We start from the raw sequence: 15,856 nt of genomic DNA, 5'->3' as shown, positions 1-15,856 counted from the left end.
TCTGTCTGTGCCTTGCCTTTCTGCATTCCCATCATGCCTCTGCAAGTCCCACTGAGCCTTAAATGTCACTGCTGCTCCCCATTCATTCTTCTTGCCACTCCCCAGCAACTCCTGTGGCTAATGCACTTGTGTTCTGCAACAGTGGGCAGGCAGGGTCACCTCTCATCCACGCTGGAAGAGCCAGAGAGAAGAGCGTGGAGGTTACACACGCCAGTGTGACTGGTGTCTCTGTCCCCACATGCCTCAGGGCTGCCATGCCTTCATGTCACTGCCATGGGCCAGGGTACAGGGAAGTCAGCTCAGCCCTCTGAGATGTCAAACATGGGGTAGAAATCCGAGCCCTTTCGGACTTTAAACCTATGGCCTGTTATAAAGGAGTAAGGAGCCAGGACCTTCCAGCTAACTTCATTCTTCTGGGTGTGAACTTTGTTTCTGCTTAGCTCAAATCACGTTATACCTTTCTAGGAAAAGATGTCCAGGGATACTGCTACTGCTATGCATAACTGCAAAGATCTGATACTAATCCTCCAAATCCAACAGTAGGAGGCTGGCTAGGAACTGGTAGCTCATAAAAAATGTGAGTGTAAAAAAAAAAAAAAAAATGTGAGTGTATGTCTCCTACCCTGGTGGGCTTTTGATGACTACAACTTAACTATACACGTGTGGAAATGTGGAGACAAAAACGTAGTCAGTGAAAACTTAGAACACAAAGTATGTAGCTTCACACTGATGGCTATGCACATAATATTGGCAAGGATCAGAAATGAACACAGGGGATGCAACTAATTAGAGTTTCATGTTTACTGGGTAGTTTCTTTCTGTAAAGTAGAAAATAAAAATTTTAAAGGGATTGATTGATGCCAAAAATATCACAGCAACAAAAGAGAAACCATCTCTATGTAGCGAGGGTGTGTGTGTGGTGTGTTAACGGGTTGGGGTAGGTGTCCTGGGTTCTACCCTATCTAACTGGCCCCCGCCACCGACCCTATCCCGGGTTCAAGGAGACAGACATGACCCATAGAAGGATATGAATTCTGACAGAGTGATCTAGATAAAAACCTGTTCTGCTTATCCTTATGCTGCTGTCCCGCCTTCCCTGCCCCTATCCGTTCCCTGAGACCTCAACTAGACTTGATGGACTTTTTAAATAACCACACATCCTCTCATCCACCATAAGGTACCATCTACCAGGCTAAGGGATTTTTATTTTAAGGTGTTTCTGTTTTTGTTTTTGAGAGAGATGAGTTGTCAATATATTTGTATACACAGCTAAATTAAACCTGAACTTGGCAGTCTCTGGTTGTGTTGTTTGAAGAAGGCCTCTGTACTTCCCTCCAGCCTATATCAATGGCATGTTTTCCACATTAAACAGTGAAGAACTTGCAGACCAGATGGCAGAAATAGAGCTTTACCACATGCGGATGGTCAGACGGCACCCAGTTGACAGATCCTGCCTATGACTGAGGCCCCCCTTCCCTGGTCTTTCTTTTTCCACCTTCAAAATTTTACCCAAAATTTTCTGTAGGAACATCTTCCCATCTTTAATACTGCAACTTTCCTCTCATTTAAATTGAAGCTCAGAGAGCAACTGTATCACCCAACCTTTCTCTGGCATGTCCACCACAGTCTCTAGAAGGGAAACATCCCCCATCTCTGAAGAATACATTGGTGGGGGAATAAACGTTTAGCCATACAGTGGCTCTGTCACCCTCTTGCTGCAAGTCGTGTGAATTTTTCTAGATTTCATTGACTTCCTCCCCTGGGGCACTCTGCAGGAAGTTGGAAAATGTGTGTGGGCTGGTGAACTTTGATTGGGCAATGTATGTTCTTCAGGGTTCTCAGGGGTTCAGCCCCCAAGGTATTTGATCTTGATTTCTCGGCAATTGTTATGAGCAACTCCTAGAAGAATAAGACACCAGACTATTTTTGCTGAGCATTACAAAAGGTCTTGTTTCCTAAAATATCCCTCAGCATTAAAAAAAAAAAATTCATCAACAGCTGAAATAGCCCAAGTCATAAGAAAACCTGTTCAGAGGGTCCTTTAGCCCAATCATGATTTCAGGTTGCCTCTCCCCTGAGGCTGGTCTCTCTCCATCCAGCTGTGCTTTCTGGGGTTGTCTTATTGGGCTCCTGCCCCAATCATAGAACCCGGGGTACAAATAGATAAGTTACAGCCACACGAAGCCACCGAACAGGCAGGAGATGCACATCTCCTTTGCTTCACATCACTCCTCTGCCTTTGAGAAGGAAGCTCCTCCCAAAGACTAATCTGTCATCCAGGAGCAGATGGCCGGGCCTGGGTGCCCTTCTGCCTGCGGGATGCTGCCTGTGGATCCAGACTCCTTTCCCATTTTCCTGATTCTACAGAGCACTGAGCAGCTTTTCCTACTGAGACCGGCAGATAGCAATAGTTGAGAGCAAGCTGGCCCAGGAATATAGAAGGAAGAGATGTTAAGAAGGTTGCTTTCTAAGAATGTTATCTTGAAAGCTTTCTTTTTTAAAAGGTATTTTTGTCCTGCTGGGTAGAGGGACTGCAAATGAGTCCAATATTACAGCTGTGTCCTCTTCCAGGCAGACTTGAGTTTCTCCATGGCCAGAAACAGCCCCAGAAGCCTTCCTGTGCACCTTGAATGTATGCCATTTTCCCAGGCTGAGCAGGTGACCAGCTGTGGGTGGGGCCATGCACGTCACCCAGCTCCATGGTAGGATGACAGCTTGACACGCAGGAGCCTCATCCCCCAGGGGTCCGCACACAAGGGGCCGAGCAGTGATGCACTTGACAGAAGGCTCGTATTAGCCCAGAGAGTGGGCTAATTCACTCCACCTCCCCCCGGCCCCCCAGTAAAAAGGATTGTTTCTATTTAAACTTCTCCTGATCAAATCTCCATTCCTCTTCCCACAAATTTGGTCTCTGTAGCCAGAGGAACCAGTATCTGAACAAGCATGTAATTACAGTGATTAGTCATGAAACCACCCAGACCTTTGGAAATGCCCGTGACCCTACTTGTCTGTTTGATGCCTCAGCACATCCTAAGCAGAAACATGTAGAAATTTTGTACTTTGACTTCACATGTCCAGATCAAAGTGAGCTCATTTCTCAGGACACTCAATTTTCATTTTCAAAAAAACAAACACAAAAACCAAAAAAGAAAACCCCCCAAAACCAACATGAATTATGGGTTTACCACTGAGATAAGATTAATTATAGGTCATATACTCAAGTGGCAATTGGCACGCTCTATTCAGAGGGAGTCTAGAGTTCCCAGGACACCAAGGATGATAGGAGTTACAGAGCCCTGGTGCCTGTAATGCAGTAAACACTGAACCTGGCCCTCTGCCACGGATTGGCACTAATTCAGCAGACACGTACTATCTGCCTACTATGTGCTAGGCTCTTGCAGACAAGGCAGGCTCAGTCCTGCCTTCATGAAGTTTATGGTACAAGGCCAAAATATGACTGGTAGGAAAACACCAACATGCAGAACGAGGGAGAGTCTGGTGCTGCTTCCTAGTGCTGCCACACAACCTGTTGTAAACCAAGATTTCCGCTGACTTGACGCGGCATGTTCAGATACCTTGCATTTTTAGCTTCCAAGTTGCCCTTGGGTTTTAAAGGTCTTCCTTTTGTTGCTATTGCACGGCTTCTGTCACAGGACCCTGGATTTTCACTGCTTCTGGCTCATGTCTTCACAGTGCAAAATGGTGGCTTGTATTTGTACCTGTTGAAGGGACCGTTGAGTTCTCTGAGGGTCATAAGCCATGGGACTCCTACTCGCCTTTCAAACAAAATAGAGACTTCATGATCTGAACAGAGAGAGTAGAGAAAATCTTGATTTTTGGACGTAAGGGATAGAAATGAACTCCACTATCACAGCCATCTCCTTATCCAAAGAGTGCCTTGTATGAGACAATTTAATTTTTTGGAGAGGAATTAAATAGGCTATAATCCTCAGGGCCATTTGGGCCAGTTACCATGAGAAAGGAAAAGGGTCTCCATCCAGAACTTTCCCTGGGGGAGGATAGCTTCGAGCTTCTCACCATACAGGGTGTAAAATTTAGAGGATTAGCCATTTGTGCTGGGGTTGAGATCACTCCAGAGGCTGGGCAAAAGTACAAAGGATTATTTATTTTGACTTTAATAAAAAGAAGTGGATCTGGCATAGATAGGCACAAATAGCCCTGCTGTAGTGAACACGAACAGGAAAGCCTAATTACCTTCATTTTTAACAGTCCTTGTGTGTCCACAATCCATGGCTCTCCTGTTGCACAGATCTGCACTGGAATCCCAGACCCATCACTTACTGGCTGTGTGACTTTGGGCAGGTTGCTTAACCTCTCTGAGCTTCACTTTCCCCATGTGTAAAAGCAGACCCTTAAAATTCCTGCTTCCTAAAGGTTGTTGTGGAAATGAAATAAACGTATGACAAACACTTAACTCAGTGTCTAGCACATGGAAAGCATCAATAAATGACAGTGAATTGATGGCCACTAAGCCACCACATATATGCAACCTATTCTGCTTTTCTACTCCTCACCCCAGTCCAAGAAACTGGGGCCCACAAGGCTAAGTGATTCGTAGCCCACAGCACAAGTGAGCCACTTGAGCCAGAAGCTACAGCCACCATCCCCTTCCATAGGCCCTCACTGGTTCTTGCTTGTTCCTCTCAATCAGTGGCTTGGAGTCACTGGGAAACTTGTAAACAGCAGATTCCTGGGCTGCTCTCTCGGAGATTCTAATAAAGAGATCCAATGCAGTGGGTGCTGCATTGTTAAAAAGTACCCCAGGTTACTAGGGGCAGGTGGGCCACTGAGCATGCCCAGTGCATCGCCACCCTGCCCCTTCGCTCCCTCTAATCATCCTGTATCCTCCAGGCGTGGCTTAAGTTTCTATCCACCCCCGCCACGTAGCTTTCTCTCACCACCCCAGCCCAAGATGATCTCTCTCTACTCATTTGTCATTCCTCACTGATTTTCAAGTATCATTAGTTATCCTTTTATGTCTAGTTGCTTTGCATCCCCCTGGAAGCAGGGGCCATGGCTCATACACTCTGTACTCAAATACTTGCTGACCTGTGTGTGCACTGCACAGCTCCCAGCACAGAGGGTCTATTTCAGGTTTCCCAGGCATGGGACCCAGGGAACCACAGCTGCCATGCTGGCAGGTGTAAGCCTCAGGTGAGGCTCTACTCTTTCTTCCCAATCTCAGGGGGCTGCCCCTCCTCCCTCCTCACCCATTAGGAAGATCTGCATCTCGGGGGCCGAGGGAGGACTGTCAGAACAATAATTTTAATGAACTCTGGATTGGAAAAGACTGACATGTCTAGGATTAAAGAAGAGCCCAGGTTGTGCTTTTAGACTTTGAAACAAGTACCAGCAGGCATGCCCGTCAAAGGTCTGTGTTCCAAACATTCATTTGTGAGTTGTTTGTTTGGAACTTGCAATATATTTTCTACCTACAGAAAGAAATGTCGTAAATGGTGGTTAATTTCCTAATCTAGTTTACAAAATCCTAGTTTAACCATAAAATGCAAAAACACCTAAGATGCAAGCTGTAGAACACAGCATTGTTTATTTATTTTTTTTTTTATTTATTTATTTTTTAACATCTTTATTGGGGTATAATTACTTTACAATGGTGTGTTAGTTTCTGCTTTATAACAAAGTGAATCAGTTATACATATACATATGTTCCCATATCTCTTCCCTCTTGCGTCTCCTTCCCTCCCACCCTCCCTATCCCACCCCTCCAGGCTGTCACAAAGCACCGAGCCAATATCCCTGTGCCATGCGGCTGCTTCCCACTAGCTATCTACCTTACTACGTTTGTTAGTGTGTATATGTCCATGACTCTCTCTTGCCCCGTCACAGCTCACCCTTCCCCCTCCCCATAACCTCAAGTCCGTTCTCTAGGAGGTCTGCGTCTTTATTCCTGCCTTACCCCTAGGTTCTTCATGACATTTTTTTTTCTTAAATTCCATATATATGTGTTAGCATACATGTTCTTGGATTGGAAGAATCAACATTGTGAAAATGACTCTACTACCCAAAGCAATCTATAGATTCAATGCAATCCCTATCAAACTACCACTGGCATTTTTCACAGAACTAGAACAAAAAATTTTGCAATTTGTATGGAAACACAAAAGACCCCGAATAGCCAAAGCAATCTTGAGAACAAAAAAAGGAACTGGAGGAATCAGGCTCCCTGACTTCAGACTATACTACAAAGCTACAGTTATCAAGACAGTATGGTACTGGCACAAAAACAGAAAGATAGATCAATGGAACAGGATAGAAAGCCCAGAGATAAACCCATGCACATATGGACACAGCATTGTTAAGTACTACAAAAGGGGGTGGGAGGTGACAAACTGATTAGAAGTTGTTTATTTGAACATTCTTCCTGGTTCCTGAGGAGAACTAAATTTAAGGAGAGAAGGATAAGGAGGTAGAGAAGCTTGTGTATAGAATCTGTGGAGGTGCCTTTAGAAGTTGAGGACACAGATCCCTTATTACATTTAACTACACAATTGACAACTTTTTGCAGAAAACAAAACTGCCTTCACTCTGTTTCAACATGGACAAGGCCAGGAAAGAGGCTTGGGAAACTCGAACAGGTGATGTGTTAGATTAGGCGGAATGAGGAGTACCGGGCTTCCTTTGTGGCACAGTCGTTAAGAATCTGCCTGCCAATGCAGGGGACAAGGGTTTGAAACCTGGTCTGGGAACATCCCACATGCCGCGGAGCAGCTACGTCCGTGTGCCACAACTACTGAGCCTGCGCTCTAGAGCCCGCGAGCCACAACTACTGAAGCCTGCACACCTAGAACCTGTAACAGGAGAAGCTCTGCAACAGGAGAAGCCACCGCAATGAGAAGCCCGCGCACCACAACGAAGAGTAGCCCCTGCTCGCCACAACTAGAGAAAGCCCGCACAGCAACGAAGACCCAACACAGCCAAAAAATAAATTTAAAAAATAATCATTAAAAAAAGTTAGTTTCCTTTAAAAAAAAAAGAAGAAAAAAAAGAACAAGGAGTATCACTTACACCTTCTAAATACTCTTTTATTGTTATAATGCAATTTATGCAATAAATAGAAATCAAGATTTAAAAAAACATGGGAGCACTTCCAAACACAGATTTTTCTTTTCCTTAACACAGGTATATTACTAAGACTACTTTTGTGTGAAAGACATGATTAGACCCACAAAGAAAGCCGAGAGAGGGAGAGACAGGAGAGAGAGAAAACCAGCCCCAGGGAGAGGGTGTTATGAAATGAGGGCAGATTTACCTGTGGCAGCTGGTAGAAGAGAAGGGGAGGAGAAAGGGATTCGAAGTGGAATTAGATACAATGTGAGTGAAGAGGAAAGGAAGGGGGAACCGGGCCCATTTCTCTGGGTGGGGCAGGGAGGGAGAGAACTACATGAGGAGAGAGATGGGGTCCAGCAGCAGAGCAGGGCGGGGGATGGGGGCCGCCTCTGCAGCCACAAGCTGTTTGTGACTTGGGTAACGTTGCTCAAAGGTGCCTATGCTCTTAGGTCAAGTTCTGAAATGTGCTTTACAATGTGTCATACACACATGGTTCGGGAACATTCATGAAAAATCAGTTCATCATTACACAGAATTGATCTAGTTCTCAGATGCACTGACATGAGGGCAAGAGGTAATTTACCATCCCTAGGATCTGATGGTCTCAAAAAGTAACCCTCTGAGGGCTTCCCTGGTGGCGCAGTGGTTGAGAGTCTGCCTGCCAATGCAGGCGACATGGGTTCGAGCCCTGGTCTGGGAAGATCCCACATGCCACGGAGCAACGAGGCCCGTGGGCCACAGCTGCTGAGCCTGCGTGTCTGGAGCCTGTGCTCCGCAACAAGAGAGGCCGCGATAGTGAGAGGCCCGTGCACCGCGATAAAGAGTGGCCCCTGCTCTCTGCAACTAGAGAAAGTCCTTGCACAGAAACGAAGACCCAACACAGCCAAAAATAAATAAATTCATTAAAAAAAAAAAAAAGTAACCCTCTGAGCTAAAACGGACATCACTGAGATAGTGAGGGAAATCTGAATATGGGCTGTATATTTTATAAAATATTTTATCAGGGCTTCCCTGGTGGCGCAGTGGTTGAGAGTCCGCCTGCCGATGCAGGGGACACGGGTTCGTGCCCCGGTCCGGGAAGATCCCACATGCCGCGGAGCGGCTGGGCCCGTGAGCCATGACCGCTGAGCCTGTGCGCCCGGAGCCTGTGCCCTGCAACGGGAAAGGCCACAACAGTGAGAGACCCGCGTACTGCAAAAAAAAAAAAAAAAAAAATTTATCAATGTTAAGTTTTCCAAATGTGATAATTATGGGGCTCTGGTTATGTAGGAGGATGTCCTTGTTCTTAGGAGACACGAGCTAAAGTATCCAGGGGTGAAGTATTTGGATATCTGCAAATTCTCACAGGTTCAACAACAAAATTATATATATGTACATATATATAGTATAATTATTACATTAGTTATATCATATTATACATAATGTATCAAGTTATATATATGTTAACATGTGTAAAAATTAGATATGTGTCTAATTAGAGAGAAAGCTCAGGCCCAAATGTGGCAAAATGTTAACAACTGGTGAAGGTTCACTGGGTCACTTCGCCAACTTTTCAGTTGAAATATTTCAAAATTAAAAACTGGGAGGAGATGGGATCGGGTGCATTCCGGGTGGTATGGTCGAGGGGTGGAATAGGGAGGGTGGGAGGGAGACACAAGAGGGAGGAGATATGGGGTTATATGTATATATATAGCGATTCACATTGTTACACAGCAGAAACTAATACAACATTGTGAAGCAATTATACTCCAATAAAGATGTTAAAAAAAACAAAAAAACTTAAGATTACCAGGGGGTAAAGGAGGGAGGGATAAATTGGGAGCTTGGGATTGACATATACACACTACTATATATAAAAGACATAACTAATAAGGACCTACGGTAGAGCACAGGGAACTCTACTCAATACTCTGTAATGGCCTACGTGGGAAAAGAATCTAAAAAAAAAAGACTGGATATATGTGTATGTATAACTGATTCACTTTGCTGTACACCTGAAACTAACACAACATTGTAAGTCAACTATACTCCAATAAAAATTTTCTTTAAATCATAAAACAAAAAAATTGGGGGGAGAAAAATAATTCTAGCCCTCAGACGAGCTGGGAAACTTCCAGTCAGTCAAACCTCCCTGCTGCCTGGAATAGCATATCTCCTCTCTCTCCGTCTCTTCCCTCCCCTTTCCTTCCTGCCCCAGCTCCTCTCCTCTGAAACAAGGGAGCGAGCCAGCTAATTTAGCGTTTAAAACAACACACCCAGCGGAGAGAAAAAAACAGATGCGCAGGAGACTCAAGCTCGAGGCCTGGCCTGGAACTCGGGGCTGTGGGCGAACTTCAACGAGCCACGGAGGACTCTGACCGGCTCTCCGGAGAGGCCCCTTCCAGCTCTGCCCTTCCCTAATTCTAGGGAATCCCTTAGTTAGAGGGAAAAAAAAATCAGTTTATCTTCTTTTCGTGCAGCAGCTCCATAGCAAAGGAAATACCATCTTCTTTTTCCTTGAATATGCCCCGAAAGACCACACGACAACACGAGAAGGGAAAGGCCCACTGACTGGCTCCCTCTCACTGAGCCCACCTACCAGGCTTCAGCTCTGGATTTGCCCAGGGCACACAGGTGGCTCTCCTGCATCTGCCACCGGCCTCGTCACAGATCCTACCTCTTCCCTTTCTACCTCAAATAATGACACGAAGAACTGGACCTCAGGATTCCAGGAGACCTTCCAGTGCCAGACCCCAGGCACTGGCAAGTGGCATGGGGACCCTGGCAGTCGAGCTGGCCCTGGGACACCACCTCCGTGTCTCCACGTCGCTGGGGTTCATCCCTCACTTTGCAGTCCAGGAGTTTTGGGGGTTAATGGAGAGCTATCCTGTCCTGGCTTTTAGAAAGCCTAGGGCTTACAGTACCCCCTGTCAAGTGCCCTTGGTCCCGGGCTGGGGTGGCAGCAAGGGAGCTGCTGCCAGGTTCCAGGGGAGCCAAAGGAAAGAGGAAAATAAGGCAGCCGGACTGCCTCTGCTTGCACAGGCCTTATCTCCACTCGTTTCGTCATGCCATTAGACACCCGGCTGGCAAAACACTTGGTTTACAAAAATGTTGACGTTCAGTAAGTGAGCCTTCATCTTCCCAGGTGCTGACAGCTGACAAAGGTCAGGCAGGAGGAAGTGCCCCGTGCACAGAGCCTTTACTCAGAGATCATTCCTGCATGTGGACCCACGTCAGTTCGCTGAGCTCTGCCTAGAAATGGGGGGCTGTGCTGGCCGACGTTGGGTCTCATGCCCACCCTAGAAAAGCAGGTCACCCTCTGACCAGGGGAAGTCATTTATGCCAGGGTTCTTTAAAATGCTAAGTTTCATCTATTTTCCACCTGGGTCTATTTTCCATCTTTCCCTCCTAGAAAGATGGCAGTTCCCTTTCCTTAGGGCGCTATTTGGCCCGGTTAAACCCAGAAATGGGATTCCCCACAGGAGCAGGTGAGTCGGTATCACTTGCCGGAGGAACAGAGAAACGGGACGCTTTATCAGACCTTTGACTCCACTCCCAAGCCTGTCCTGTGGAACACCACCAACCTCAGTGGAGTGCAGCCCACTGGCAACAGCTCAGTGACTGCAAAGCAAACCAGCCCAGCCCAAATCTCTACCATCTGGGGGCCGTTTCTCCTGCCCCACACCCTGGGCAGTTTGCAAAGGGGATTCGAGGAGTCTAGGAACTCAGGCCCCTGTCAGCTGGACAGGGTTGAGGTGCAGGACTTAACTTGTGCATGTCAGTGCGCAAAGCGCCTGCCTTAGAGGGAAAGCCAGGGGTCCTCAGAGGACCCTAATCTGATGGAAACATCTGGGTAGAGAGTCCTGGCCCCCAGGCATTTTGCACCATCACTTCAACTCGTGTTTGCTTAAAGCAGAGAGGCTAGGCTCACAGTCACAGAGTGAGTGGAGGGGACGCGGACATCCTGTTAGGCAGGGCCCCCCACCCCTCGCTTAGAGCTGAGGACCTCGAGACCCAGAGGAGCTGATCTGTGACGGGGAATAATTAAGGTCTGAGGTACCTTCTTAAACTGACAGAAACATGACTGCATAATTTTCCCTTTGGCCATCCAAGCATCTTTAAAAAGTCAAGTCATGACCATATCCTGTTGATTCATTAAAGCCAAATTAAAATTAAACTTCTTCAGGCAACCCTGCCTTTGTTCCCCCGAATTATACCATTCGAGGAGTAGGAAGGAGAAGAACTGCCGTTTACTGGCTTCATGTCTGGAATTACCTGCATTTCTCTTTGGAGGGGGACACATCCAGGATGTTTTTGCAAGCCTGCCATAAGAGACAACACCCTCCAGCCAGCACCCCATTCCACGGTCACCTCACCCATTTGTGACTCTTTGACATGCCTCTCCGAGTTTCATCAAAATGCTCAGACAACTCTAAGAATTCCCCAAAGAGGAATTTCTGAGGTTTTGCTGATTCCATTAAAACTGCAATGTTACTCCGTCCCCACCGCCCACCCCTAGTATAAATATTTTTAAGCAAGGAGACAAAAGAGATGGGTTTGAATATCTGTGCTGGTGTCACAACTCTGAAATGTCCTAGATGGATCACCCGAGCGTTGAGGGGACTTTTGATTAATTGTGAAGCAGTTGCAAGTAACCTGCTCTTACTTAGGTTCAGTGAAAAAAAAGGAAAACCCGTGCCCAAAACAGCTTGCACAAACCCCATAAGAACCTGCATCTCATCCACGCTGGAAGCGGCCACCCCAACCCGAGTCTGTGGTAGGAAAATCTGAACCTCTGAGCATCAGTGGCTTCACACAAAAGCGAGCAATGGGACAGAGTCAAAGCTGTGTGTTTCCCTCCACTCCCCAAACCCAAACGGCCATGTGCCATGGCGCCCTCCACTTCATTGAACACAAATCCCAACGTTGTTTACTTAGACATTTTTCCTATGTAACTGAAGGCAAAACACATTAAATATTTGAGCTCTTCTTACTCTGATGAGAGCTAGCAGGCTCATAAATAATCCATTGACCTGGTTCATTTTTCTGGACAAAATTGATCATAAAAATACATACACACAAGCCTTTGTAATGTCTGACTCTTAGAAATTCCACCCCTCTGAAATTCTTTAGAACCCCAACTGAAAAAGAAATTCATTATGCAGAAGACCCAGGGCAAAAAGAAATGTTTCTTAGTGTTCTTTAGCTCCAGAGATCCTTTTCAAAAGCAAATTTGAATATACACATTTTTCAAGCAACTGATGGTTACACACTTCAACCATGTAAAACAGCTCGCTGGAGTTTTGGCTTTCACATAAATTCTGAATGACTGAGCATGCATCGGCTCTGCCAGGGAAAACTACCCAAGGGCACGGAGACTCGTCCCACTTATGTGTCATTCAGAGATTTCTCTAGATATTTGGGCATTTGCATCCACCAGGACTCTCCCCCAAGAGATGCCTGCACACAGCCCCCTGCACGCGATGGCCGTCAGTGAAGAGCAAACAGAAGCCATGGGTTGAAAGTAAAGCAACTTTTCCTCCCGACCGCAGGACCGTCCTGAAGGGCTTTCCTGGGCTACTGGGCCACCCGAAGCCGGGCAGCCGGGGACGAAGGAGCGCTCCGAGCCGGTCGCCCGCCCGCGTCCCCTTGTCCCCGCTGCCGATTCCGCGCGCGCCCACCCTGCCCAGAGCCCCAGCGCCGGTGCCCGGAGAGGCCGGGCGGGATGAAGTTCGGGAGAGAAGTGGGCATTAAAAGCCGGGAGGAAAGCGGACCCACCTGCCGAGAGTCCGCGGAGGCCGGTCCGGAGCTTCCGAGGCGGGCGACCCTCGCGCCCTCGAGGCACCGGGGCGTCGCTGCTTGTGCCGACGCCGACGCCCGCGCGGCCGTATTTGTACTCTCGGCCCCTCACATGGTCTGATCTCTAGATATCCGCCGCCAAAGAGCTCTTAAAGAATTTGTGCGTCACTTTTGAGCTGCAGAAACTTTACGTTTCCCCGCGGCTGCGGCTCTGCGTTCCTCCTGGGGAGGGGGAAGGATAGGGGATGGGGGGGTGGGCGCGCTCACCGGGGAGGGGCAGCTGGGGGTGGGAGTGGAGAGGGAGCCGGGGCCCGGGGAGGTGAAGGACCCCTTCCCCGCAACACACACACTGACACACACACACGCACACTCGCACACACGCTCCCCGGAAGGGGCAGCGCCCTGGGAAGAGAGGGAGCCGGGGGCGGTGAGGGGCGGGCAGCAGGCCGAGAGGAGCTAAGAATCCTGACCCTCGTGTTCGTTAAGCTTGCGGGGGAGGAGCTGCTCCACAACCCACAGGTGTAGTTCCTCCCCCAGCAAATTGCTCCCAAATGTTTATTTAGTTTTCGGCTCAATGTCACTTTCTCAGAAGGATCGCTCTTGACCACTGACACCCCCCCATCACCCTCACCCCGCATCCTGCCCTATTTTCCTTCCTGGGACTTAGCCCCTGGCTCTCCGTCCGGCTCCACCGCTGGGAGGTGAGCGCAGCCAGAAGGGACCTTGTTTAATTCCTCGCCCTCCCCGGTGCCTCCAATAAAGCCTAGCCTAATGACTCACAGTAAATACTTGCAGAAGGAATGAATGAATGAAGAATTCTTTCCCATTTTGTTAACCAGCTACAGTTAAAAGCAATATCAGAACAGTGGGTGGTGATCTGGAAAACGTAGTATATGCCGGTGGTGTTGGGCGAGTGGCTGAATTGTTAACAATATTTTAATTATCTGAAGAGGGTCAATGGAGCCTATTGTGTTGAACCATGTGAATACATTGCTTCGATAATTTTTTTAAAAATTAAGTTTAAAAGGGAACTTAATGTCATTATATTTTCAGTAAAATTATTTTTTACATTTGAAAAGAACAGCTGCAGTACTTGCTCTGTGATGTCCCTGAAGCTGAGATGGGAGGGTGAGGGCTGACCCACCTACTTTTCCCTAGAGGAGACCAGGGTCCCAGCCAAGTAGAAGGCAGAACAGAAACAACAATTGCAAGTTTGCAGCCCCTGTACTTGGACGGAACGGAACCCAGAAAGCTGAGCTGGCAGCCAGCTGAGTTGAGCTGGAGTCTGCAGGGACTGAGTTGGAACAACTCCGTTCCCGGGCGTGGGCGGTGCCCCAACCTGGGAGGAATCAGTGTGAGGTTTTGGCGCCACCTAGACGTCAGGGTGGCGATTGCAAGGAAAGCGGGACGGGCTTCATAGAGCACCGGGCTGCTCTGGTGAGCTCGCTGGCGATTCCCCGGGCAATCTTGGGCATTTCACCCCGTGGCCAAATCCCGGGATGACAGGGTCCACATTAGGCAGCGCCTCCCTTCAGATGAACACAATGTGTGAGCACTGTGTGAACAGGGACTACGCAAGTGTAAGGTGTGGTTCTGAGGAGGGGACTGGGGGCAGTGGGTGACTCCAGCCCTTGGCTAAGGCTCTTGTCTCTCCACCCAGTCTGTCCTCCACGTTGGGTCAACGTGACTTCTTTTTTTAAGATTTTTTTTTTTGATGTGGACCATTTTTAAAGTCTTTATTGAACTTCTTACAATATTGCTTCTGTTTTATGTTTTGGTTTTTTGGCGACGCAGCATGTGGGATCTTAGCTCCCCGGCCAGGGATCGAACCCACACCCCCTGCAGTGGAAGGCGAAGTCTTAACCACTGGACCGCCAGGGAAGCCCCCTCAACATGACTTTTTAACACCATTCCAGAGTCTCACGAACTTGTTGAACACTCCTGGCCTCCTTTCGAGGACCTAATACCCATTCCTGCCCAGCCACCCCGGCCCCTCTCAGAACTGCTGTTTTTGCGGGGGGGGGGGGGGGGGAGGGGGGCGGTGCTGGCCTAGAGAGTGGGGCTCCCGAAGACCTGGGTTAAATTCCAGCTCTGCCCCTGTGCTGTCCGTGGGGGTTTGTTCCCACACAAGGTGAATCCCTTCATCTCAGCCAGTGCAGCCTTCAGCTCCTTTGTGTATAAAATAGGGATCACAAGGATGGTGGGCACCTCCTAGCCGCAGGGAGGGAAGGGGCTGGTGTGTGCAGTAACACCAGGGCCCTCTCCGCCCAGGGAGACCCCACCCTCCCTCCCTCCTCGGCCTTGGACCACCCCAGGCCAGTCTTCTCCCCACTCGCTCCCTGGCTGAGGGGTGGTATCAGAAAAAGACATTGGGATTACCCAGACTGGACCTTTCCCTTATTCCTCACCACCTCCCTGGCACAGTCCACACAGAACTATTGCAGACGGTCCATCCTCTCTCTACACATGTGCTGTCGCTTCTTCTTGTCCCTGTGGGTGTCATCCCACAGAGACCAGTTGGCCTCAGCTGCCGCGCTTCCCCTCAACAATTCCAGCCTCTCTCCTCCCTAAAGCGAAGTCTTCCCTGTCTTGCTTCCCATGCTCGTTGCCACATCTGCCCTGTCTTTCTCCAGCATCCGGACTCCCTCCCTGGTGGAGCTCCTTAGTTCCGGCACCTGGTCCCACTGCCGGGGGGCGGGGGGGCCTCCACTCGACCGCCCTTCCTCGCCTCCCGATCGGGGTGAGTGGACAGACATTATCCACTGCCCAAGAGAGGGCAGCCCTGTACCCTTCCCAGCTGTCCGCCTCCATCAAAGCTCCTTCCCAACTGAGCACCTGCTCCACGCCAGGCCCCGAGGAGGACACACCCTCTGCCCTCTGCCCTTGGGGGTCAGGGAGAAGGGCTGTGCTGAGCATGGAAGGCATTTGGGAGCCCTGAGCGGGAGAGGCATTGACGAAAGCAGTGTTCCCAGGGAGGACTGACATGGGC

The 15,856-nt window shown here is 48.7% G+C and overlaps 1 protein-coding gene across 1 annotated transcript in view; it reads right to left on the bottom strand.

The window, feature by feature from the left end:
- Window positions 1-15,623, bottom strand: part of SLC6A4 (solute carrier family 6 member 4) — a gene marked incomplete at its 5' end in the record, with an annotated part of 37,370 nt that extends 21,747 nt beyond the window's left edge. Inside the window, 3 exons of the mRNA XM_079904501.1 lie at window positions 12,847-12,991; window positions 14,096-14,206; window positions 15,543-15,623. Coding sequence (XP_079760627.1) covers window positions 12,847-12,991; window positions 14,096-14,206; window positions 15,543-15,623 — 337 coding nt within the window. The remainder of the gene's footprint in view (window positions 1-12,846; window positions 12,992-14,095; window positions 14,207-15,542) is intronic.
- Window positions 15,624-15,856: the final 233 nt, after the last annotated feature.

The sequence above is a fragment of the Stenella coeruleoalba genome, assembly GCF_951394435.1.
Source record: "Stenella coeruleoalba genome assembly, chromosome: 19".
Classification (NCBI taxonomy): Eukaryota; Metazoa; Chordata; class Mammalia; order Artiodactyla; family Delphinidae; genus Stenella; species Stenella coeruleoalba.
Note: the sequence above shows the minus strand (reverse complement) of the source record. Positions and strands in the feature narration are given on the sequence as shown.